At 32.5% G+C, this 25,377-nt stretch overlaps 1 protein-coding gene across 1 annotated transcript in view; it reads right to left on the minus strand.

Moving 5' to 3' along the window:
- Positions 1-2,830: 2,830 nt before the first annotated feature.
- The window catches only part of LOC147071756 (nose resistant to fluoxetine protein 6-like), a 31,133-nt gene continuing 8,586 nt past the window's right edge, over positions 2,831-25,377 (minus strand). Inside the window, exons 4-14 of the mRNA XM_085947346.1 lie at positions 24,726-24,868; positions 23,913-24,102; positions 15,933-16,088; positions 15,127-15,249; positions 11,973-12,218; positions 9,745-9,840; positions 9,062-9,191; positions 6,088-6,262; positions 5,319-5,461; positions 4,204-4,350; positions 2,831-3,108 (exon numbers count right to left, since the gene is read on the minus strand). Of these exons, the coding sequence (XP_085803472.1) occupies positions 3,085-3,108; positions 4,204-4,350; positions 5,319-5,461; positions 6,088-6,262; positions 9,062-9,191; positions 9,745-9,840; positions 11,973-12,218; positions 15,127-15,249; positions 15,933-16,088; positions 23,913-24,102; positions 24,726-24,868 (1,573 nt within the window). The 3' untranslated portion in view covers positions 2,831-3,084. The remainder of the gene's footprint in view (positions 3,109-4,203; positions 4,351-5,318; positions 5,462-6,087; positions 6,263-9,061; positions 9,192-9,744; positions 9,841-11,972; positions 12,219-15,126; positions 15,250-15,932; positions 16,089-23,912; positions 24,103-24,725; positions 24,869-25,377) is intronic.

The raw sequence follows: 25,377 nt of genomic DNA on the forward strand, positions 1-25,377 counted from the left end.
TATATAATATTTAGATTTCAATGCATAAAATTAATATAAGCATATCGTCATATCTTCAAAGACTGACAGTTTGACTGATTCTGACGTTCTCAAATACATGAGGAAGGACTAAGAAGTTCTGTGTAGAACATACACATAAAACTGCAATATCTCGGTAACATTATGTGATGAATAAGTACAGCACTCCTCAGTTCATTATCCATGATCCATGATCCATGAAGATCACCCGGATGGTTGATAAGGGATAAAGTTCCCAAATCATGCGGGGCTGGAAGGTGTTTTTTCATCAACCATTAGATGATAAATTAACAAAATATTTTTAATCGATGTTTTGATGTTTGAATGAATGATTGAACGACTTTCAAATATGGGAGGACGGTATTCTTTGGATGGACTTCCATATTTACATATCGATGACCTAAACCTAAGCCACAGAACTAGTAGAATGTTCAATAAAATGAGATTTAGCAAATGTGGATTAACATTATACACTCTCATTTTTATTTTAGAATATTTCAAGAGAGTTATTGTGTTGGCATTTAGTTTAAACTAAATTACTCTTTCATTGTCAGCCAACAGTTATATTATCTTCATTATCCAACTAAGCTAGCCATTGTTCGATACACATGTGAATTGAGTATATTTTAAATTCTAATTCCATCAAGTACTTTCGGTCGATAGTATTATTATTATATATTTTACTTTATACATCTCACGGAGGGCACAGAAATCAAACAGCGTGAGTCATTGAATTGACGAAGAGACATTTTATTGTGTTTTTCCTCATACTAATAATGCATACATAATAAATATTTATTAATTTTAGAGTTATCTATACGGTTTATGGAGGAATTCTAGTTGGCACTAGGCCAGGCCTCTGGGCCATCCCCGGAGAAAATGAGCGGACAACTTCAAGAGGAACGCAAATAGGTTTAGTATAACAGAATGGAGAAACGGAGAGTTTGGGATAAAGATTCCTGAAGCACGGATCCCCAGTGGGTCATTGACCTGAATGAAGATTACGAAAATAATCAATTTAATCACAAGCTGTGTCAGAAATTAAATAATTGATATATATTATATATTAATTACATTTTTTTTAAAACAGTAATAGATTAATATAATATATTGTGTTGATGAAAAGTACACTTTAAAAAATTATACCGATTGTTTTCTAATATTACTATAATAAATGACTAAACATATAGGTACTAGGAAGTTGTAGATTCGACTTGAATACACATTCACATACTTTTTAAGGCCCATCTGTCGAGATTCCGAACCCCCTTTTCCAATTGAGCCAACTGTTCCTCGCAAATAATTTCAGGATTTTTCCTGTTGGCTGCAGTCAGTGCAAGTCCATAAAATATGGAATGAGTTTCCAAACCATCGAGTGCATCGAAACTACAGCAATCGTTTACACACACACATAACAAAACACAACATATTCCTGTCACTATTTTAGAATTCATTTTTGTCACAACGAGCGTCGTTTGGTTTGCCTACCGGTTATTTTTACACATCAGCGTTTATTACTCGATTCAGTCAATTTTTTGGTTATTTGTGATCACACTTTTTCTGATATAATGACACAGTTACGTCCTTATCGCACGGTTGCGCCTTAAGTTCAGCGTATGCTGGTAGGCCTAAGCTTACTTATAGAACTTGATTTGCATAACGCAGTGACCCCCAACCTTATTCAGTTGGCGCAAGCTTTGAAACATTGCCAAACTTTCAGGGAACCCACCCACCTGGCTGACACGTAATATATAAAGGCGGCGGAAAATACGGAAGCGACGCGTAAAACGCTATTTTATCAGCAATTAAAAAAAATATTCAGCATTATCAATTGAAGCAGAAATAGGAAAATAGTTATAGCTTAAAAGTTTGTAATCTTTATGAAACGTATTATTCATTTTATTATACTTTTTCCTACTTTCTTAGTTCTTTTGGGCTCATTGCAGAAGGGGTCAAGGACGATTTGGCTCCAAAACAACTGGACGCCACCCACTTCGAAATTAAATAGACGTTAGGTACGTATAGGTAGGTACTTTAAAAAATATTATTATTTATATTTGAATTATTATATTATGATTTAATAGTTGGCGAAAATTTAAATATACACACGTTAATAATGATTTAATCGTGCATATTATGTTTAAGTTCCAACATAAATCTTTTATTTTATATAAAGCATTAGACATGGTAATTCTCAATCCGCAATAAAAAAACATTACGTTAAGGGTAAAATGAATTAAAACTACTTAGTAGTAGATAGAAACTGATTAAAATTCCTCGTCAACGTTCTGTATACGTGTCGACGACCGTGCGGCGTCCAATTATTGTCCTGGCGTCCAGTTGTCCCATTCCCTTGCAGAAGACATTCTGAAGAGATAATGGGTTGACGTGTACAACAGTTGGGCATATGAATGTGAACGCCATTGTTAAAAAATGGTATACTTAGCAAAAAACAGATAATGCTTAGACTAAAAAGAGGGTGGAATTGTGTTCGCTGCGACAAACAGAAATCCCAGATTTGATATTGAATTTTGCAGAAAGTGCCGAAAGCCATGTTGTTTTTAAACGTAGCCATTTGTCCTCAATAATATTATTAATATTAATATTGTAAGTACAACAAATACGAGAAAAGAAAGTGGAAGAACATGCGGTGACAACCCAAAAATTTATTACTAAGTATATAATATATATAACAAACAATAGTTAAAGTCTGAAACGTCATATTATTATGACTATTTTTTATTTTATTATTCACATATGTTGAGTCTGTTCACCGGTAATAAAAAGCCGTTCATTTATTTTTTGTTTATTTGGTTCAATTTCCCTCCTTATTAAAGATATACTTAATACTTTTCACAATCTTATGTCACATCTTTTATAGATTGTAAACATTACAAATTTAAAATTAATAAATCACATTTCAATTTTATAAAATAAACTTTTATGTTACATTATATTAATACCTACTACCTAAATAGTACGTTAGTTGATGTTAATATCACTGAGCTGGAATCTTCATCTATTGGGTAGTAGTCCTTGGAGTACAATTTTATCCCTGGTGTATTCCTAGGCGTCCTTTTTGCCACAACCCTAAATAATATTTAAAATTAAATATTTTTGAATGATTTGCGAGGATTCAATAATTTAACTAGACGTAAAATACTTGACCACATTATATACTTAATTCAAAAAAAGGTTTAACTCGTTGAGGCTCGTTGACTGACAGAATAATTATTCTGGTTTTGAAAAAAAATATGTTTGTTAATTCTAATATTATTATAAATAACTTTGTTTCAAATCTAATCTACAAGGTAAACAATGTCAATGATACTAATGAATAATTATTATTGATGTTTATTAAAATCGGTTCTCCGAAAATGACATTTTTTTTTTTAATTTTTTCGATATTCTATGATCATTACTGACACTATTGTATACATATTGAGTTAATATTATCGCTACATATTGAAAAATATAATGTTTTTTTTTACTATTAATATAAATTTACTACTAAAATACAATTAAAATCAGCACATAAAAACTATCAGTTTGGCAGTTTGAATTTTAATAATAAAAAACTCGCTAGAAAATTCAATATTTTGGTAAAAGAAAATAATGTTATATATATTTTCCTGGTGACCTTTTTACCCTACTGAGTAGAAATTCTGAGCACGCTAGTAGCATTTAACTAGTATTTTTAGCAAAACAGTACAATACAATAGTAGGTACATTGATAGTTCAGAGACAACTTCAATGAAAATGTAACCGATTGAAGAGGGAGAGCTCAAGATAGAGATTCTGGATAACGGTAGTCTGTAGCGCCAGCTTAAGTAAGTTTAATATAATGTTATTTCATGTTAAAATTTAAATTGTATTGACAAAATAATAATTTCAAAAGGTACTTTAATCACGGATATCTGATGTACATACCTTCTTATTTAAATGTGGTTTTATTGCTAATTTCAAACGACTGCGTTAGGAATAATACCTGCCTATATTTAATATAATAATTATGTGATTATGAATTAATGTTGATTTCTAGAATGTAAAAATGGAGACATATTAATGGCACTTTTCCTATAAATTCTCATTTTATACCTTTACAGGGCATGTGAGCCGATAATGCAATATTTGAGGTATCTATGTTCTAACTATATTATATGGTAAAGATATTGAGTTCTGTACCATATAGATGACATCTGCAGGCGACTGTTTTGTACCTTTACAGCTGGTAAAGACTTTCATCATTTGATTAATTGGGAATTCAACAAATAGAGATAATACAAGTCCGCCAAAAAATGAGAGAAAAATAAATGATGATCCGAATAAAAACTGCAAAATAAACAATAAGTTTAATAATAAATTAATTTTTATTTAATAAAAGTTATTTTTTAAATATTAAAAATAAAAATAGACACTATTATAATATGAGTGTGGTACTTACAAAATTGTATAACATCCTGTGCTAAATTAAAAATAATAAAACAATCCGAAAATAGTAATATTGGCAATAAAATAATATGTCTGATGGAAGTAGAGGTATTTTAAGGAGGAGGTAATCTAGATCCATAGAAAATCGTTGTGCTAGTGACAAGGCCCACAAGAGTCAGATCGCGACATGAAACTGAAAATTGCGACCCTAGTTCTAGTTATTATTAATTCATACTTCAAGTGCAATATGGTAAAATGTTTGTAGAAAATGATAATTTTTTCAAATTGAAATAAATGATAATACAGAATCGAAAAAATAGTCGACTGTGGTTGGTTGACAATGTTGATGATGCAGCTGTTGCTATTTAAGATACATATAAAGGTTCCTTAATCATTTATTTTATTGTGTTAACTGTCAATTCATGGTGAAACTGCATTGTATTATTGATTAATTAATAAAACGCAAAAAAAACCTGTTGAAATATCCCTCTGAAGCGGACGAAACCGGTCCAGATTAATTATTAAAAGTGGAATAACTACTAAAAAATTTCGCGTTTTATTAAATTAATCAATAACACAGATGTTTAATGTGCTTACAGTTTCGGATGCTCCCAAACAAAAAAAAACGTTTGTTATAACTCGCGATTTGGTCTCAAAATATGAAAATTATTATTTTGGTTTGGTTTAAAAATATTTTTGATTATATTTTTTTAAGATCTTGGTACTTTCTGACGAAGCGACCATCTCACCTGTTACGTGGAAAACCGTCACTGTTCTATAGAGTATAGAGGGCCTCTATTATTATTTACTACTGATTCTTATAACCACGTCAACGGTAGGGCATCAATATGAAAAAAAACAACACTTACCCAAGTCGAAACATCAAGTTGCCAAGATTTTTCGTTGAGGGTAGCAATCGCGTAAATGATTATCGGATTTATTAAATATGTACAGTACGATATCTTCGATAATGGTACCCAAAAGTTCAGAGATAAAAATCTTTGGTACAGACCTGGAATGACAGATAAATTTTATAGTTTTTTTCGTTTAGGATTTATACCTAACTACCTACTGGGTAAATTATACAACTTCCTTAACGTGGGTCAGATGTAGCGTTGTGCTTCTGGTTAATGGAGCGGAGCGATGATTTTGATATCTACTGACTTGATAAAATTCATTTATGTCTTTTCAATAATTTTATATTCAGTCCCACGATACGAATCCAGAGCATTGAACGATTTTTTACAATCAAAACTTGTAAAAAGTCTGATAACCTTATTTATTACATAATTATATGATATGAAATATATATAGAATAATATGGATATTCTAACACTATTTTGTTTAAGTATTCTTTTCTTCTTTTGACTGTGTCCGATTTTAATAGGATCATAATATGGGAGTCCATAGAATGAAGGTTTGTATTAACAGCTGATTTTTTTTATTACGAGAAATGAATGTTGGTCATTTGCTCACCCTGTTAGATCCATACTTTAACTCTGAAAAATAATATGTGTATTTGCCAGAGCCAGGATTCAAACCTGGGACCCACGACATTATAAGTCGACGCGTATGCCGCTCAGCCATCGTGGAGCCGTTAAAGTATTCATTGAGTTTAATTAAAAAATATTTTCTTACCGCCATTGTTAGTGGAACAGGCAATTAACACCCATGCAATACCGAGGGACCACACATTTTTGGCTAGTGGTGTGTATAATATGCTTGTGGTAAAACTGATGTTTCTATCTGTCATGCCAACTAATGTCACACCATTTGAGAATAGTGCAACCACCCATATCAGCAATATGACATACTGAAAGAGCAAAGAACAATCTTTAAAATACATATATGTATCACCCATATCATTAATGTGACATACTGAAAGAACAAAGAAAACGCTTCAAAATACATAATAATATATAATACTAGCTGAAGTACCCGGCTTCGCACAGGGTCGCTTCGTGGTTATATTTATCTTAGATATTTGAAAAACAATAAGAGGTAATTATTTTTTTAATATTAAAATATCTGTGTAATACAATATGACAATATGAAAATAATTCTAATAGGAGTAAAGGTCAAACATAAGAACACTAAATTCAAATCGAATCCAAAATATGAAAACGTTATTAATGTTATTAATATGTAGTAAAAAAAAATCAAAATTGGATGGAACAAACAAACAACAAACTTTGTAATGTATATAATAATAATTTAGAAACCTTCGCAGGTGTGCGCACAACAACTGACAAAAGTTTCATCGCAATCGGATGAATGGTATAGGAACGCATACGAATAGTAGAAGAAGATGATTTTCTAATTCAGAAATCTTTGTGGGCATGCGCATGACAACTCACCAAAGTTTCATTGCAATCGGATTAATGGTATAGGAACGCATACGAATAGAAGAAGAAGAAGATGGTTGTACTAATTCAAAAACCTTCGCGGGCGTGCGCACAACAACTGGTCAAAATTTCATCACAATCGGATGAATGGCATAAGAACGCATACAAATAGAAGAAGAAAAAGATGGTTGAACTAATTCAGAAACTTTTGCGGGCGTGCGCACGACAACTGGTCAAAATTGCATCACAATCGGATGAATGGCATAAGAACGCATACAAATAGAAGAAGAAAAAGATGATTGTACTAATTCAGAAACCTTTGCGGGCAAGGGCACAACACTTGATCAAAATGTCATTGCAATCGGATGAATGGTATAGGAACGCATACGAATAGAAGTAGAAGATGATTTTCTAATTCAGAAATCTTTGTGGGCATGCGCACGACAACTCACCAAAGTTTCATTGCAATCGGATGAATGGTGTAGGTACGCATTCGAATATAAGAAGAAGATGATGGTTGTACTAATTCAGAAACCTTCGCAGGCGTGCGCACGACAACTCACCAAAGTTTCATTGCAATCGGATGAATGGTATAGGAACGCATACGAATAGAAGAAGAAGAAGATGGCTGTACTAATTCAGAAACCTTCGCGGGCTTGCGCAAAACAACTGGTCAAAATTTCATCGCAATTGGATGAATGGTATAAGAACGCACACGAATAGAATAAGATAGAATTGAAGAAAAAGAAGAAGAAAATGGTTGTATCAATTCAGAAACCTTTGCGGGCGTGCTCACAACAACTGGTCAAAATATCATCGCAATCGGATTAATGGTATAAGAACGCATACAAATAGAAGAAGATAGAATAGAAGAAAAAGAAAATAGTTGTATCAATTCAGAAACCTTTGCGGCGTGAGCACAACACTTGATCAAAATTTCATTGCAATCGGATGCATGGTATAGGAACGCATACGAATAGAAGAAGATAGAATAGAAGAAGAAGATGGTTGTACTAATTCAGAAACCTTCGCGGGTGTTGGCACAATTACTGACGAAAATTTTATTGCAATCGGATGAATGGAATAGGAACGCATACGAATAGAAGAATATAGAATAGAAGAAGAAGAAGATGGTTGTACTAAGTCAAAAACCATTGCGGGTGTTACCACAACAACTGACGAAGGTTTCATTGCAATCGGATGAATGGTATAGGGACCATACGAATAAAAGAAGATAGAATGAAGAAGAAGAAGAAGATGATGATTTTTCTAATTCAGAAACCTTCATGGGTGTACATACAACCACTTACCAAAATTTCATCGCAATCGGATGAATGGTATAGGAACGCATACGGGAGAGACACACAGACAGACAGACATACAGACTGACAGACATTCATTTTTATATATTAGTATAGCCTATACTCTTTCCGCAAGTGCAAGCAATAAGTTTACAAAGTTTTATCGCAATCGGATGAACGGTATGGCTGCGCATTAAATACGAACAAACAAACACACAAATATTAATTTTTATATATTAGATGTACGATATATACAATAATATTGTTTTATGAATATACTGCTTATATAATACTATAATCTATCTCATCAATAAACATACATATTTAGTCAATATGGATTGTGGAATCGTACTTCTATTACGTATTTTAAGTGTTTTATTTAGAGATGATTTTAATCTCAATACTTGACGGTCATCTATTTCTGATAAGTACAACAGTTCATGTTGAACTATGATACGGCCAACTGCATACGTACATATATCAGGACACAACTTCTGAGGCGGCTTTCGTAGTCCAGTGCGTAAAGCGCTGGCCTTTCATCCGGGGGCTCCGGGTTCGACCAGGTGAGGTCACGATATATTTACGTGATTTCCTCAAACCCTGGGTATTTGTGATTGTTTAACTTCTATTAGTACCTATACTACTGTCATCCCTAATGACTTGTTGTGGTTCTAAAAATAATATATATGTAAATATGTATGTATATTATCATTCAAGATAAATTTTGAGAAAGAATTGAGAAGAACATCCTGGTTTAAAATGAGACTGGTTTGATATCAGTACTCCATTTCTGTATTGATGAAAAAAAAATGCTAAAATCATCGCCGATGGTCGATAGTGGATATAGCAGAGTAAGATAAGAGTGCTATGGACATAGTATAGCTTCAATGATAGTGAAAATTATAACTGCATTGTACCGATTGTACCTATATATTTTATATAATCAATGAAACTAATCGTACTTACTTTATTGAGAGATAATTCTCCTTTCAATAAGTATAAGATGTAGCCGGCGATGAGTCCGATAAGGTATGGACCAATTCTGATCCAAGGCGGAGTGTATAACACATCTAATGTAGCTTCTATTACATCGAATCTGAAAATAAAACTACAATAATTAACAATTTATTGACATATTATACTACGATGCACGTGCAATAAACAAATTGTTATGAGCGAATTGGATACATCACTGCGTTGTGCCATTTATTAAGTTTATTTAACGTAAATTATTACGCAGTTTCAAAAATAAAACTATCTACACTTTGCACATTTTAAAATTAATCAAATTAGCATGTAGTTGAATTTTTAACATGATTTCCTCCACAGTAGTCCGGAACCTTTTTATGTTACCTATAGTTAAATAATAATATTACATTATGTTACTCAGTAAGTAGATTTGAAAGGGAAATTCAAATTAAATGTCTCCGTTCATTAAAATTTGTTTTCTCTTTAACACACACATTAAGTGCTTTAAAAGTCATCAGTCAAAGTAATATATATTTTCTTTGCGTCAGATATTATAAGACAACGTTGGGCAGTCCGTGTAACTTAACCTTTAGAACCGTGTAGTTTTTAGTTAAATGTATAATAAAATAAAATAGTTTTTAGTTAAATGTATAATAAAATAACATTATAAATAACCCTACAAAGGTATGAAATTTGTGAGATATACAACGTAGGCGGTGTACAGACACGATGCTGTGAGGATGCCTCCAAGTAATCCTGCAGCCAATTTGAGATGCCTGAAATGAAAAAAATACAATTAAGATTTCCAAATTAGGTTTTTGACAAAAAACTAATATTATATAGACTTCGGACATGTAGAAATCAAAATACTACGTACTATTTTTTTTTTTGCTTTTTATCTATGATTCCATCGTATGAGATAAAACGAATTTACTTATTCAGTAGTGCATAACCCGCGGTCCACCAAGCTATTGACTACTGCTCACCGAATAAATAAAATATCTCAGCACACCATAATAACCTGGCTATACTATGTTCAGAGTGAAACTTGGTAATGAAGTAAGTAGGTAGTGAAAGTAGTTTCCCACATGAAACTGAAGTCACAACACAGAACCGCTTGAAAAATGATAACCACAGTGATATACTAAGGGTAGCTACCACAAACACACAACCCGATCTCAAGACGTTGTTTGCTGCCAGCATGAAACACAAGCGATCTTACTAGTGCTTACACTGAGTTAAATTTTGTAAATATGTAGAATACAATGTAAACTAATAATATGTCTAAACTCGAAAGAGGATATAAAAGTAACTTTACCGTGATATTTGTATCCTGTTTGAGTCCGCAAATAATTTATTGAGAAATAGGTACATTATCCCTACTGATAAAAATGTTGTGTGTCGCTGACATATGCGAATTAGTTTGTTCTTCGCAGTTTCATCATTAAAACTGACAAAGGCGTCATACAATATTTTATTATTGTATGATATAATGATTTGATGACATACCACTCCATTAAAGGAGTTTTATTATACAGTAGTTTTCCTGTAATTTTATATATTGAATTGAACTTTGTCTCCAAATTTATTAATTAAGCAACTGTGAGCTATTGAAATCGAAAGGTTCAAACAATGCTGGGTTAAAAATATGAAAATTGTTTGATTATTCTTGGATGATTGAAAAAAATATATTAAACAAGTTTTCGAAAACTAATACGTGGACTAAGAATTCATAGAGTGAAAAATTTCTAAGCTTATAAATCTTTTGCTTGTTAAATTAAAATTGTATATTACTATAAAAAATTCCAAGTATCAGTTTCAACAAACTTGTAAATAGAGCTAACAATAATAACATAAGCAAAGCGATATAAGGTACCAATATTCATAGCTAATGAACCCGTCAAATTTGAATACCAATATGGATTGGTAGGTATATATTTCGATAAAGCCGGTGTATTTTACATGAAGTTCATTATGAGAGAGCTACCACGCCGGCCTGATTACGACATCATTACTACTATGCAGTGTAATGCGACTACTCAGGTGCAGTGTGTGTGCTATGCTGCGTTACAGACGAACTGACAGATAGATAAAAATCAAGACAGATAGGTATATTATGTAATATCTATCTAATTTTTTTTGAAAACCTGTGTTTATTAACAAATCATATTATCTTATTACTTATTGGAATAGTTCTTGAAACGTCGGCGAAAACAAAAAAAAAGTGTGATCAATTTTCTGAGGAGGTACCTAAAATGCTAATTATTTTTGTCCGCCATTTGTATATTTAGGGATTAAAATTAATATGTAGTTAAGTTGTTTCTACATATCTTAATACGAATTATAATCAAAAGCGTAAAATTGATCTGCCACTTATAAAATATATTAAAGCATTTTATTCCTAAAATTGAATTTAAATTGAAATCTCTAAACGTTATAAACATAATTTTGTTTTTTGACTCTATAGAAAAAGTTGCGAATTTCGATTAACCATGTCACTTCAGAGACCCAAAATACATAGGTATTCGTAAGAAATAATATATTATTATCAATAATACATACCTACTTAATGAATTCTGAAATCTTAAATAAAAAGCATTTTTTTTAAGAATAAATTGATATTATTTTTGGTGCAGAAATTATATGATTAACACAGTATTGATAATAAATGACACTTACGTTAGACGATATTACAATATACCTATATTTTATTTTGACATCGTATACGTTTTAAGTTAAATAATTCTGTATTTCGACTGACCAGTAAGTTATTAGTTAACGTCTCATGGCAATAAACGTGTAAATATATCTGTCATATACCTCGTCGTCAATACATATTTTTGATAAGATTTTCATTGTTTTGGGAATTATGAATGTGACCACATTATTGATAATAAATTAAACTTACGTTCTAGATAAAAGAAGAAGAGCCGTGCCCACTACGAAGAATTGCATGTCATTGCTAAGTGACCAGCTCCAGAACATGCACATTTCAGACTTTGGGTAAAGGTTATGTATGTACAGCATATTCCTCCACCAGTATTTGGAGCACAGGACATCATCATTTTCTCCTGACCAAAAAGCAGTGTCGCGATATCTCCACGTGGCAACTATGTATGTAAGGCACAATGATGCCATATAAGCTGGACTCAATCTGGAAATAGAATTATCATATTATTATGGTATATTAATAAAATTTACAAATTCACCCTAGTATTGTCCTTAATGTGTTTAATATATGGTAAATGTGACGATTCATAAAAACGATTTTCATCAATATCTTTCAAATATTGAATTATTTATTTATTTAAAAAAAAAGACACGTTGAGTACATGACAAATTATTAATCCAGGACGTTCACAACATGACATTTAGAATAAAAAGTACAAGTACATCAATTAGAGAGAAAAAAACAAAGCAAAAAATAATTTTATTGAAAAGAAATAAAATAAAAAAAAAAACAATAACTCAAAAAAATACAAATTAAACAATAAAATAGATTTTTTAAAACAGAATATATAATGCATCGCTAAAAATATCTACATCTCTAGAGAGTGCATTGACCAGCCGCACAGCCCTCGCTATTGGTACCTGGTGAGCCTGACATGAGGAAACAGCTTTCACCCAAAATATGTCATGGCTGCGACCACGCATGTAATTAATTGACGGGTGCATAAAAAATCTAATTTTCTAGAATATCGGAATTGGAAACTATACCACTGTACTATGAGAGCAGCGAAAAATGCTTTAAGAGCAGAAGTGACCTACGAGCTACAAGAGAATAAAGGGCGAGCATGCCTTGAAGAGAGTTAGTCGGAAAATACTCGTTTGAGAATTATGAATATTGCTACTTTGCATCGATTATAAGACGCATATTTGTTTGCTTATCTTCAATAAACAAATACACGTCTCTGAATTATTCGGGGTGCGTTTTATAATCGTTGGCGTCTTGTAATAAAATTACTGTAAAAAATGAAACAGTCGTTAAAAAGCGTCTGTATGTTTGTAGAATGAATTTTCGTTTTTTTGGAGAAAATTCCGTGGTCAATAGTACTCATATAAGAAATGCTGAATCAAATACTTTAGTAGCACAGAGGTAGATATTTCATGGGAACATACAGAGATGAACCAATGATGAGTCCAAATGTGATTCAGAAAATTTCGAAACTGAATTTTAAAAAATCTTTTATTTTGTTAACTGTCAATAATTCATGTTGGAAATGCAATTTTTTATCGTACTTATCCCACTTTTATTTAATATCTGAGGCGGTCGAAGTCAAATCGCTAGGAAGATTGTTGTACTCACGATGAACCGCATGCCATGCAGTGTTTATTGCTATTTTTTGCATAAAACGTGTAAAAATGCTCAACAGTTTATTGATGAGCCCGAATTGCTTCAACGCGTCTTCATAAGTCAATGGGTATATGGATATGGCATCGAAAAGAAGGAGCAATCATCTCAATGCAAACGTCATGAAGAGCTGAGACCAAAACGGCGCACCAACTTCGGTTGATTGTTATATTTCTCTTTAATGGCGAAATTTTTCTGTCAAAAAATCTATTGTATCTAAATTGAGAGTGCTGTTAGTGGCATCTAACGGAAAATTGCAATGTGATATTTTTCCTTCATAATTTATGTTTTAAAGTGTTATAATAGGTACCTAATTAATAAATACGTATCTAAAAACATTACGAAGAAAAATATTTTTTATTTAAATCCGAAGATAAACAATAAATTAAAAAATATGTTAAACATGTGAATTCGTTCACTGATCACATCACATTATTACATACATAATAATATATACCTACTTAGATTACTGCATGGTCATGTTTATTATTTATTATGTTTATTATATAATAATATTATTTAGTATATTAAGCTTAAAGATAACGAATTGATTTTTTTTTACTAATTCATAATATTTAAAAAAAACATCGATTTGTATAAAAGCTAAAATTGTCTACAGACTTTGTAATCCTTTGTATTTATATCAAATCGAGTTTCGACAGTGTTACTATACTAAAATTAGCTCCCATTCGATTGTTACATGTACCTACCTACCTTCTACAAATATGATCCAATTCGATTTAATTTTTCAAATTTATAGTATTCACAGGGAACATAATATATTCGAAAATAGTATAATACATGCTCGAAATCTAGAGTCTTTCTGAGACAAATTCTTTCCCTCATTCACGTACCTACTTAAACGCTATTTTACACCCATGCATGTACGTGCACGAGGTTGGGAATCTTTTCAATTTACCAAAGATTTTGGACTATAATATGTACCGTTTTATTTTATAAATTTGGCGCATTGAAATTGGCAGCATTTTTTGTAGTTTTATTATATCTATATATATTTATTCTATATTTATTCGTGGTTTTATGTGGTTTTTCATCTAAATATTATAAATAAATGTAGTAAGTACAGGTACTACGTAATGATTGGTTGAAGAAAGGTTGAGAAATTCAAAATGACATAGTAAAACTGTTTTCAGATTCACATACGTATATTTAGTCATTTTGAACTGGCATTTACTTGATATAACTCAGTTATATTTGGTTTTGAAATAAAGTTTTTAACAGTTCTACGAGATATAGTAATATATTGAAAGCTGACGATGGGTTTATAACCGGAAACATGCGTCTAATATTTATTTTACTGTGTTAACTGTCAATTCATGGTGGAACTGCGTTGCGTTATTGATTAATTTAATAAAACGCAATTTTTTTAGTACCTTTTCCACTTTTATTATTTTATAGATTTGGACCGGTTTCGTCCGTTGAAAATGTTTCTTTGAGGCGGACAAAACCGGTTCAAATTTATTAAATAATAAAAGTGGAATAAGTACTAAAAAAAAATGCGTTTCATTAAATTAATCAATAATAACTAAAATATCGTAGAATCATATAAAACCTTTGTATACACCATACAATATATTTTTATATTACAGTCAGTCAATAAATAAAAACTTTAATATTATTGATTTAGTCTTATACGATAGTGCTAATTGACCGCTATGTGTGTATAATAAATATTAAATTTAAAAGTTACCTCATAAATCTTTTGGCTATTCGCTTGAAAAGTGACGTCAAATTATTCATAAAAGTTGCATTGTATTCACGATTACGGGTTTTATCGAATTCCTTCAATAATACATGAGCCAGCAAAAATCCGCTGAAAATAAGAAATAAATATTATATTAAATTAATATGTAAAATATTATGTCGTCTTGCATATCAATGTAAGAAATTTAATGATAACTTGTATGTAAATAATGATTTTTATTGTACAACATTAAACATAATTATCGCAGTTATTATCTTCATTGTCATGCGGGGACAAAAAAAAGTTTTTTGTTTGCTACTTACTAGTTGAGGTTTGTTTTTGGTATTGGTATTATCAACTGAGGCGCTACTTGATTAATTTAAATTTAAAATAAAATTGTTTTAAATTTTGTAGTATTCCAATTTATCAGTTCTTGTCGATACGTGTTTCATGTTACAGGAACTTAACGAAATATACACATTCATCTGTGGTAAATAATGCAGATGCAGACGTACTTTACAGTGGTTATATGTATTTTTTGTATACAATATTAAAAAAAGAGAAATATTCTTTTAACAATAAAAACACTAAGTAATATAATTATATTTTTTTAAATATTGCTAATTTAATGTTGTTTCATGGAATCATTGCGATTTCGTTTAGCACGGTAGAATTAGCATGGACACTGTGATATAATAGATTAATTGGCATACGTCAATAGAATGCGAGAGCTGCTGCAATGATAATGGACACTAATTAAATTATAATATTCAGAATCAGAATGAAGATAAATGTGGACTTAATTTACTCACCTAATAGTAAAAAATGTATCAACTGCATGCTGAGCATTGCCCATTATATTACTGGCCATATTATCGGAGATGTACAAGACAGAAAAGCCGTTGTCGACATGGTCAATCATAAATATCATAGCGTGGATGACTACGACAAACGCAGTTGTGAAAGCCCTGAAAAATAATTTAATTTAGTTTATTTAATATATATATATGATAAAACCCATCGAAATACAAGAGAAAGACAGAAGAAAATAAATAGATAAGTAAATGAGAAACACAATCATATCGTATAATTTATATAAAATTCTGGTAGGTGCTCGTAAGTATCAAGTCATCAATGACATTTTAATATGGACGAATCATCTGGAAAAGAAAATGACACTCACTTTATTGTCGGGTCTGCCGAATGGCATAATCTGTTCTAACGCCATTACAATAAAGGTGATATTGCTATAAATTCCTGGTGCTTTTTGTTGGGTCTGCCGAATGGTTCGGTTCGAACGGGCTCGCTCAAATGAACATTGACATTAGAAATACTGCACTAACACCGTTACAATAAAGGTCATATTGCTATAAATTCCCGATGCGTGATATCGCATAATGAAAATTGCGTGACGTCTACCTATACATGCGAATGCGCGAATTTACTTGCTAGCTACTGTATTGAGTGCGTCGTCCATTTATAATGTCATTGCAAGTCATACTTATTAAATATCTAAATTCGTATAATAATGACAGCGTTATTATCAGATAGGTATTTGAAACCAATCAATATAAAATAAATGTTCTTATTGAATCAAATAACGTTGGAACAATACTCTTTGCAATGCTCCACGAACAACGCGTAAATTTTTGATTTCAATGCTATATGGCCATCTATTTCCGGCAATACATACATTTTACATATAACACTTATATCGTGGGTTGGCGACAACATGCAGTACCTACATCTTCCTATCAGGGGCCAGTCGTATCAGATCCCAAACAGCTGTGATAGCGAGTTACTTACGAAGGTTGCGTAGCCAAAATAACCTCTTTATACGGTTCTGTTAACAGCTACTGTTCCCTGCATTATGGTTAGGGGTAAATCATAGTTTTCATTGCAAAAATATGGCTGAAATACCGAGCTTGCCAGTGCTTGATAGTAACTATGCGTTGTAATATCTTACTGGCTCGTCTTTATACCTCGTCATTGGTAATGTCATCATCCCAGGATATCATCATGATAATATGCTACAGATACAGTCGTATTATTTCCGTTCCTTTAAACTCTGTCAGTACCTACGGGCATGATGTGGTGCGTAGCACCTGATCGCTCTCAACAGATATATTGATAAGTATTTATTGTTATGTCGATCGTTATCTTGATCACATGGTCTGGTTTCTGGTCTTCAAGTAGATGATAATTGAGTTTTTTTACATCTTCCACGTGGCCATGGATTAATAACCACATTTATATATGAAGCCATAGTTTCATCAGCAATATGACAAGTAGCCGCCTTCTAGATCCTGCTAGAATCACATGTTTTCCAAGTCCAAATCTTTCAATTGATCATCAAATAAATATGTTCATCTTCAAAGAAATATGGTCCAATGACCACACCACAGTGACAGGTTTCGGATGAATCAGCAATTTCCTGAATTGCTTTTGGATCTTCTGTTGCACATATTTGCGTGTTTACATAACCATTCAATTTTGTAGATGATTTTTTTTAACATTACTTTCTGCAATGCGTTCTAAGCACCAATTCGCGAATGTAAGTCCAAATCTTTTTGCAAATTTCGTTGTCGTTACTTCTGGAAGTCTTCAATTGTTGCGAACAGTGGCGCATCCAGAAATAAATATTGGGGGGGGGGGGGCGCAAGGAGGAGAATGTAAATTAGTCTCATAGGCTCTTTTTCTTTTTCACAGCCTAATTTCTTGTTTATCGGTCTGTTGTCTATTGCACTCGGTGTACCTATATCATGGTCCCCACATCCTGAAACGGGCCTTTAGGCTAGGATATTTGGCGGGCCCCCTACCTACCGCTAAGATTAAAGGCAGTGTGAAATACTACATTAATGTTTTTCAAATTGTGTTTTAGTTCAAATTAAGGGTACTTATACAGTGAATTATTGGCGATTTTAATACATCTACTTTAATAATGGTGCTGTCGAGTATCGATACATAAAATCAAAAAATATATTACACAGTTATATAAGTAATTGAAAATAGTCATGGCCATGAAGTATAATAGCGCAGCAGGCGACTTTTTTACTATTAAAGCTAATTTATGATGTGTGTTTATCTCACTTATCTGGTCAACCCAACACGCCGGGCCCCCCACAGCCCGGATCCCCAGGCTAGAGCCCTGTCAGCCCTCCCCAGCCATGACCTACACCACTCCGGAATTCGGGTGGACACCGAGAATTTTCTGACAGTTCCATTAGGGATTGGGTTTTTAAAAACACCTGACATTAGTGTTTCGAAATTTTTGTGTTAGAAATTAAAATCTAAGAAATTTTTCTAAAAAGGGTGCTGGAGAATTATTACAAATCATTTTTTTGCCGTGTTTTTATTTGTCTAAGCCCAAAGATATAGTTTATTGGCTTTCAATTTCAATGTTTAAAATCATTCCGATAATTTTCATGTTTGGGGGGTACCAGGGCCCCTTGCCCCCCCCCCCCCTGGGTGCGCCACTGGTTGCGAACGATGACGAGCCGAAATACTTAGTTCATTTACGACACTATCTCTTATGCCTTGTTCGGACTGAGCCAGTGATTTAGTGAAGTAGCGAGTGATTTGGTAAAAAACCGTGTCTGAACAGACAAATTTAGTCCAGTAGTTTAGTAAAATGGTCAGTCAATCCGATCCATTTTATTCTATTATTTCTGGCGAGTAGCGATCCCCACCACCTCTCACTATATACTAAACAAGCCACAAACCAAGTCTGAACAGGCGAGTGCATTAGTAAAGTTGTCGGCTGCCGTAGGAATGGCACAGCTATATTTATAACATCTATGGGCACAGCGTTGAAACAGAGATTACTACTCGAAAAAACATAACTTATATTATTATACTTCAATGCGACAAAAAGTCGCGAACGTGTGTTGATAGATCCGTAGATAAATGGCGATATTTCACAGAAAGCTTGTTGTTATTGAGGATAGGTAAAGAGGTACACATTATCTTATGATTATTATATATATTATATTATTATATATAATTATTATATTCATTTATTATTCCGTTTAGGTACATTGTACACTCAGTATGAAGGATATTATGTCATGTCAGTAGGTAGTGTGGATAATTTGTTGATTAAAACTTTGATAAATAATGGAAATATTTCACAGAAAACTTGTTGTTATTGAAAGTAGGTAAAGACGTAGGTAGGTAGGTACACATTATCGTAGTGTTCATAAGAATAATAATTATAAGTTATATTCATTTATCATCTGTTTATATTTTTTATAGTCAGTAAGGACAATGGAGCATAAAATCAGGGGCGGATCAAGTCAAGCGGACGCCCTGAGCGGTAAAAATTTCGGGGCCCCCAAATTCAAGTTAGAAAAAAAGTTTTATGCGTAGAAACACTCATTAATTTATTAACATAAAATACAAAGAGATTGGACTCCAAATATAACAAAGGTAATAGAAATAAAATAAAAAAACATGTTTTAAATAAATTTTCGTCTTGCAAATTCGTCAATTATTTTGGCATTGTCAATTCGGTTTAAAATTTCTTGCTCTATATACAAAATTAAATCTTTTTCTCCCATAGTACTTCTCAAATAATTTTTTGCACGCTTTAAAACAGAAACGATCTTTCACCTGATGCGTTAGATAAGGGGATTGTTAAAAAAATATTTCTACATTTGGGAATGTGTAAGACATTTCTTTGGCGGTTCGATAGATGTCTGGTGTGGTTTTAATATTGTGCATAAAGTACCTATTTATTACCTAAACAAACTACAAAAATACATAGGTAAGCATACAAAAATTTATGCAACCACAAAAATATAATAGGTAGGTATCCTATGTAAATTAGTATTCATCATTAGTATCAATAGGAATTTGGAGCATAAATCGATTTAATTCAACAACGCCGTTATTGCATAGTGTAATTTGAATTATTTTTGAAGTTACGACAGACGGCAGCACTCTCGTGTCGCGCGAATGGTGTCCGTTTGAAATATCCGTCGCTCAGCGCTCTCGACGCTCTGTTCATTTTGTCGCGTCACTCACTAATGAACTGTGTTCGGACACTTTTCAGTTACTAATTCACTAATTCACTCGCCACTCTACTATATCACTCGCCCAGTCCGTACCGGCCTTTACAGCACCAATATCGCCCCTCGAACGAATTGGAAGATGACGTATTACTGTGTGGTTATTTTGAACAGAACAACTTTCTTCGAATAGCTTGATTAAGTTCTTCACTGAATTGACTGTTGCCAAATGATTTCAGCGAGATAACAGCACGAATTTTACGAAGTGCATTGCTGATTTTGTCACCATTTTTTATAATAAATTGTATGCGTTTTGTAATCATGCACTGCTGCAAGATTAATTTATAGGCTGTGTAGACGATGTATGGACATTATACATATACGTTTGACAGCTGAAAAATTGAGCCAAATTAAAAATTGCAGCTCTTGTTGCGTCACCATAGTGTAGATATTTTATTCAAACGTTATCGGCCCGACAACCTAATGGAGGCCGTGGCTACTCTGCCTCTAACTACTTTAGCTTTAAACTGCTTTGTGTATTTCTACATAGTCCAACCCACGCAATCTATGTCCCCCGATTCTCATTTCTATTTTAGTCTATTAAAACGGAGTTTGTTGGGTTGTTGGGTATCATCAATTCTTGTGACATAAACTACTCAATGGGCCTATACCACTTTCACGTGTGAGATCAATCTAAAACGTGTATAGGTTGTACCTCCCTGACACGAAGACCGAATACCCATTTTAATAATACTTTCCTTCATTTATATAAAGCATTTTAATAGTTTACCCGTTCGAAATTTATGTCCTCATCCTAATCGATAATATAATAATTACAAGATAAAAAGAAATTTTTATATACTACAACGTTTTTAAATTTTCTGTTAAATTATTATGCTCAATATGCTCAAACTTGTACGTGATATGATCATATAGGAAGACCCGATAACTGGAGAAGTGTGGCGAGAGACCGGAGTGAGTGGAGAGCGGTTGTGGAGGAGGCCAAATCCCACCCCGGGATGTAGCGCCGTGGAAGAAGAAGAAGAAGATGTACGTGATATGAAGTAAATAAAAAAACAAACAAATATAGAATACCTACTGAAATGTCATTTTGACATTTCATTTTGATTTCCATAGAAACGCACTTATATATTAATAATTTTGTTGCTAGGACCACCCCCTTAGTAACCAATAATAGTCTTTTACTTTTTATGAATTTTTCTGAAATAAATCTCCATACAAAACAGAATTAACTGAAAATGAAAATTTATTGAAAAGAATTAATTCTGCTTAAAGATGGCTAAAAGTATTAAAAGAATGCATTGGTATCGTGTTCTGATATATTCTAAAAGTTTCAAATGTCTAGCTAGTCGGAAAGTTAGTTAAAAATCGATTGCAAGATTTGTACTGGATAAACAACCACCGGACAAACAAGAATACGAGCTAATAAAAACTTTGTAAAATAGTACACCCTTTAAAATATTTATGTTTATATTATACATATGTTGTTAGAATAAAGAGATGTCAAAAGGCGTCTAATGAATACATGTCATAAAATATAAATTATTGGAGTAATAAAGTATGTTGATGAATCTTTTTTTTACTCTGAAAGTGGAGAAAACACGGGACACATTATTCTACTATTTTTATACAAACCTTAACGTAGTGAGGTAATGTTTTTTGGTTCATATACAAATAATTTAACAACTACGTCTATCTTTGACAACACATGTCAATTGACAGTAGTATGTATGACTAGATTGCTCGCAGAACCAAACTGTCATGGAGTGCATTTAGGCGCCTGAATAGTATCTTGATTTTTACTGTCTTAAAAGCGTAAAGTGATCAACCAATGTGTGTTGTCAATGCTCACATAATAATATGTGTGTGAAACATGGACTCTTAATGTATGAGAAATCCAAAAATTATGAGCAGCGCAATGCATGGAAAGGTGGGTGTTTTTTTTTTTTTTTTTAATAATAACCATACCCTTGCTTTTTCGTACAAGGTGGTTGGGTGGGTTAGTTGCATTGATGTGGGGCTAATTAGGTGCCTCCATTTATATCTTTAATTTTCTTTATGGCCAGGATTAAATATTTTGTGTAGTGTTCTTGTGTTGTTCTATTGCTTAGTGCTTCGTGAGGCTTTTGGAGGTCAATTTCGTGATTATGTTGTCTACATCGACTCCTGAGAGTCCATCGCTCCCTTTCTAGTATAGGGCAGTCGTTGATGACATGCCACACAGTTTGAGATGTGTTGCCGTCACATGGACAACAGTCGTCATCCCTCAATTTAAATCTTTTTAGATAAGCTCGCACCGCTCCGTGGCCTGTTAGTATCTGTGAAAGGTGGGTGTTGGGCATAACGCGGAAAGATCGCAAAAAAAAACAATGGATTAGGAAGAAAACTAGAGTACGCGATGTGATAGAGATCGCGAAGCAGGAGAAATGGCAATGGACTAGCGCTAGACATATCAATTGGCGAGTGGATAACCGCGATAGAAATTCCGTCATACAGCGATATCCAAGGAGCACTAAATGCCTACAGGATCGCTCTAAAACCCGCTGGATAGCATACACTTCAGTAGATGTAGGTAAGTGGCGGCGAAGAAATAAGGAGCGAGACGATAAGGGGGAGCTAGGGGAGACCTTCGCCCAGCAGTGGATCGACCTCGGCTGATGATGATGATAAAAATAACACTGATGTATATGTTACGCCAAATGTGCGAAATTGACTATTACATGAAATGGGCTAAATTTTGGCTAATTCATGTAATAGTCAAGCCTGTTGCCTTATTCATGAATAAGGTAAATTTTCTGCCGAGTACATGAAGTCGCCAGGGCATGGAATTCTTAAACTGTCAACATGACAGCAGAAAAAGTAAATTTAATACGGATGATTTTATTAGTTATAATTGGACATAATATAATATTATTAGGTTAGGTTGGGTTGGGTTAGGTTAGGTTTTGAAATTCTGAATTATTCAACTGAATGTCCATTTTGAGATTAGCTAACAAGTGTCAACAAACTATCAAAAACGTACAATCGACCATTGCATGTACGATACCCAAGCACGAATCAAATCGCGAAAATACCTTTTAATAAAATTCATCCGTTATCATATTATAGTTCTAGTTTTTTTGCGCATAGTAAATGGATATGAACAACATTTTAGTTATTGATTGGTATATTTTTGTATTATAATCAATGACATCTGACACATTTCATTTGGTTAGTTTGATTAGTTGCAAAAAATACCACCGGAGCGCGACCACCTATTTTGACCATAGATAATATACGTATATTTTGACCAATCCACGAGCATTTCACACATTTAGTTTAGTTGCAAAAAATACCACCGTAGCGCTACTATCTAATTTGTCCAATGCATGAACAAGGCAGAAAAATTACTGCGGAATTCATGCACTCACCAGATATTTTGTCTAATTCATGAATAAGGCAACGGGCTTGCATTTTTCATGATTTATGCAAAATTTTGCCCATTTCATGTAATAGCCAATTTCGCACATTCGGCGTAACATACCGCATTCAGAAATAAATAAATGGATGTCACTCAGATAGATATTTGAAATTAGTTTAAATAAACAAGAATTCGTTTTGATTTTTAAACCATATTTGTCCCAATTCAGAGATCATCGATTTATAATCATAATTTAGTTATTAGGTAATGGATGATGGAAATATCAATATAAAAAAAAAACTCTTCCTAATAACAAAATTAGCTGAATTTACTTTTTAGTATCGATCGATAGAGTCACTCACCTAATTCCTTCAATAGCCTGCAATTTGTTTTCATTTTCGCTATAAAATATTTCATTTGAGTTTATGCGCAAACTAAAACTGAGGATTATTTGTCTGGATATCTCGAGTTTTGTTCTTCTTCTCGAAGGGTGTACCATATTAAGCTCGTGCTGCTCAGATACAAGCGGCGTTTGTCCTTGGATATTAACATCTAAAAAATACAACAATCTACACGTACACATAAAATGTTAAAATATTTGAGTACAATATCATTTATGTCATTAAAATTAATAAAAAATCATGCGCAAAGTTAGTCTCATATTAAAAAATGGCGGTAGATAACTACTTTCAACTTTGCAAAGCAAGCAAACAAATTTGCGATCAGTCTCAAGGTAAATTATGTGTAATCAAAAATCGAGTTGAATTTAACACACGATGGAAAAGTACTGAGAGAATCAGAATCAAGAAAAATGTAAACTAGTATAATTGGAGGTGACCGACATTGAAACAATTAATTCGTAACAATCAAACGTCAATAATTATTATTAATACTAGGGTGGGAAAGTTTTTATTCTAGTTAGCACGCGATGCTGCACAGGCTTGCTTATTTAATACTATATAATAATATATAGTATCTTATACTAAGGGGCGTTAGAAAAAATCTTACATCAGTCCATAATTTTCATTATTTTGAATGTCACAGACTACAATATATAATAAATCATAAACATAAAATAATATTTTTTTATATGTGGAAAGTATGATATATTGTAAAAAGCTTGTTCTCAGTTTTTGTTGTCGACCATAAACGATGCGGTTTCTTTATGAACTTACCATCTAAATTATAGGTCATCGATCTTTTTGACATGTTCGCTTTGATTTCTTTATCTTCTCTCATCTTCGCCAAAGGTTGGTCAATCAATAAATCGTAGGCTGTGCTCAATAAACACATAATTACAAATGATCCAATCAATGAACTAGAAAATAAAATAAACATCATTATCTAAAAATAATACCTATTCACTGGGAATTATTGTTTTGATATTATTTCAATATTTTTTTTTTATCTATTCATTATAATATTATACGATGAATAGAAATATGACACTATCTTGTTTACATTTATTATAAAACGTGTAAAAAATATACATGCCAAGTTAGTCTATATAATATAATTCTAGTCTTATATTTTTCAATGATTATCTATCTAAACTAAACCATTAGACCAGGAATGGCGAACCTTTTTACGTACGCGTGTCAAAATTTCCAAATGATATGTTTCGACTGTCTGACGTGCCAAACAGTTTTTAATGAAAAAAAAGTTTTTTAAAGTTTTCCAAACAGATAGTTTTTAAGAATTCTATTAAAATAACTTAAAAATTACAATTGAGTTCTTAATATTCTATCTTTTATCGTATTTATAGCCGAAGGCATATCTTTTATTCTTTGAATGTTTTGTTCATAGTTTTCAAAATTCTCAAAGAGT

This window comes from Rhyacophila brunnea, unplaced genomic scaffold, assembly GCF_057557595.1.
Source record: "Rhyacophila brunnea isolate RB1 unplaced genomic scaffold, BYU_Rbru_1.0 scaffold_2, whole genome shotgun sequence".
Lineage (NCBI taxonomy): Eukaryota > Metazoa > Arthropoda > Insecta > Trichoptera > Rhyacophilidae > Rhyacophila > Rhyacophila brunnea.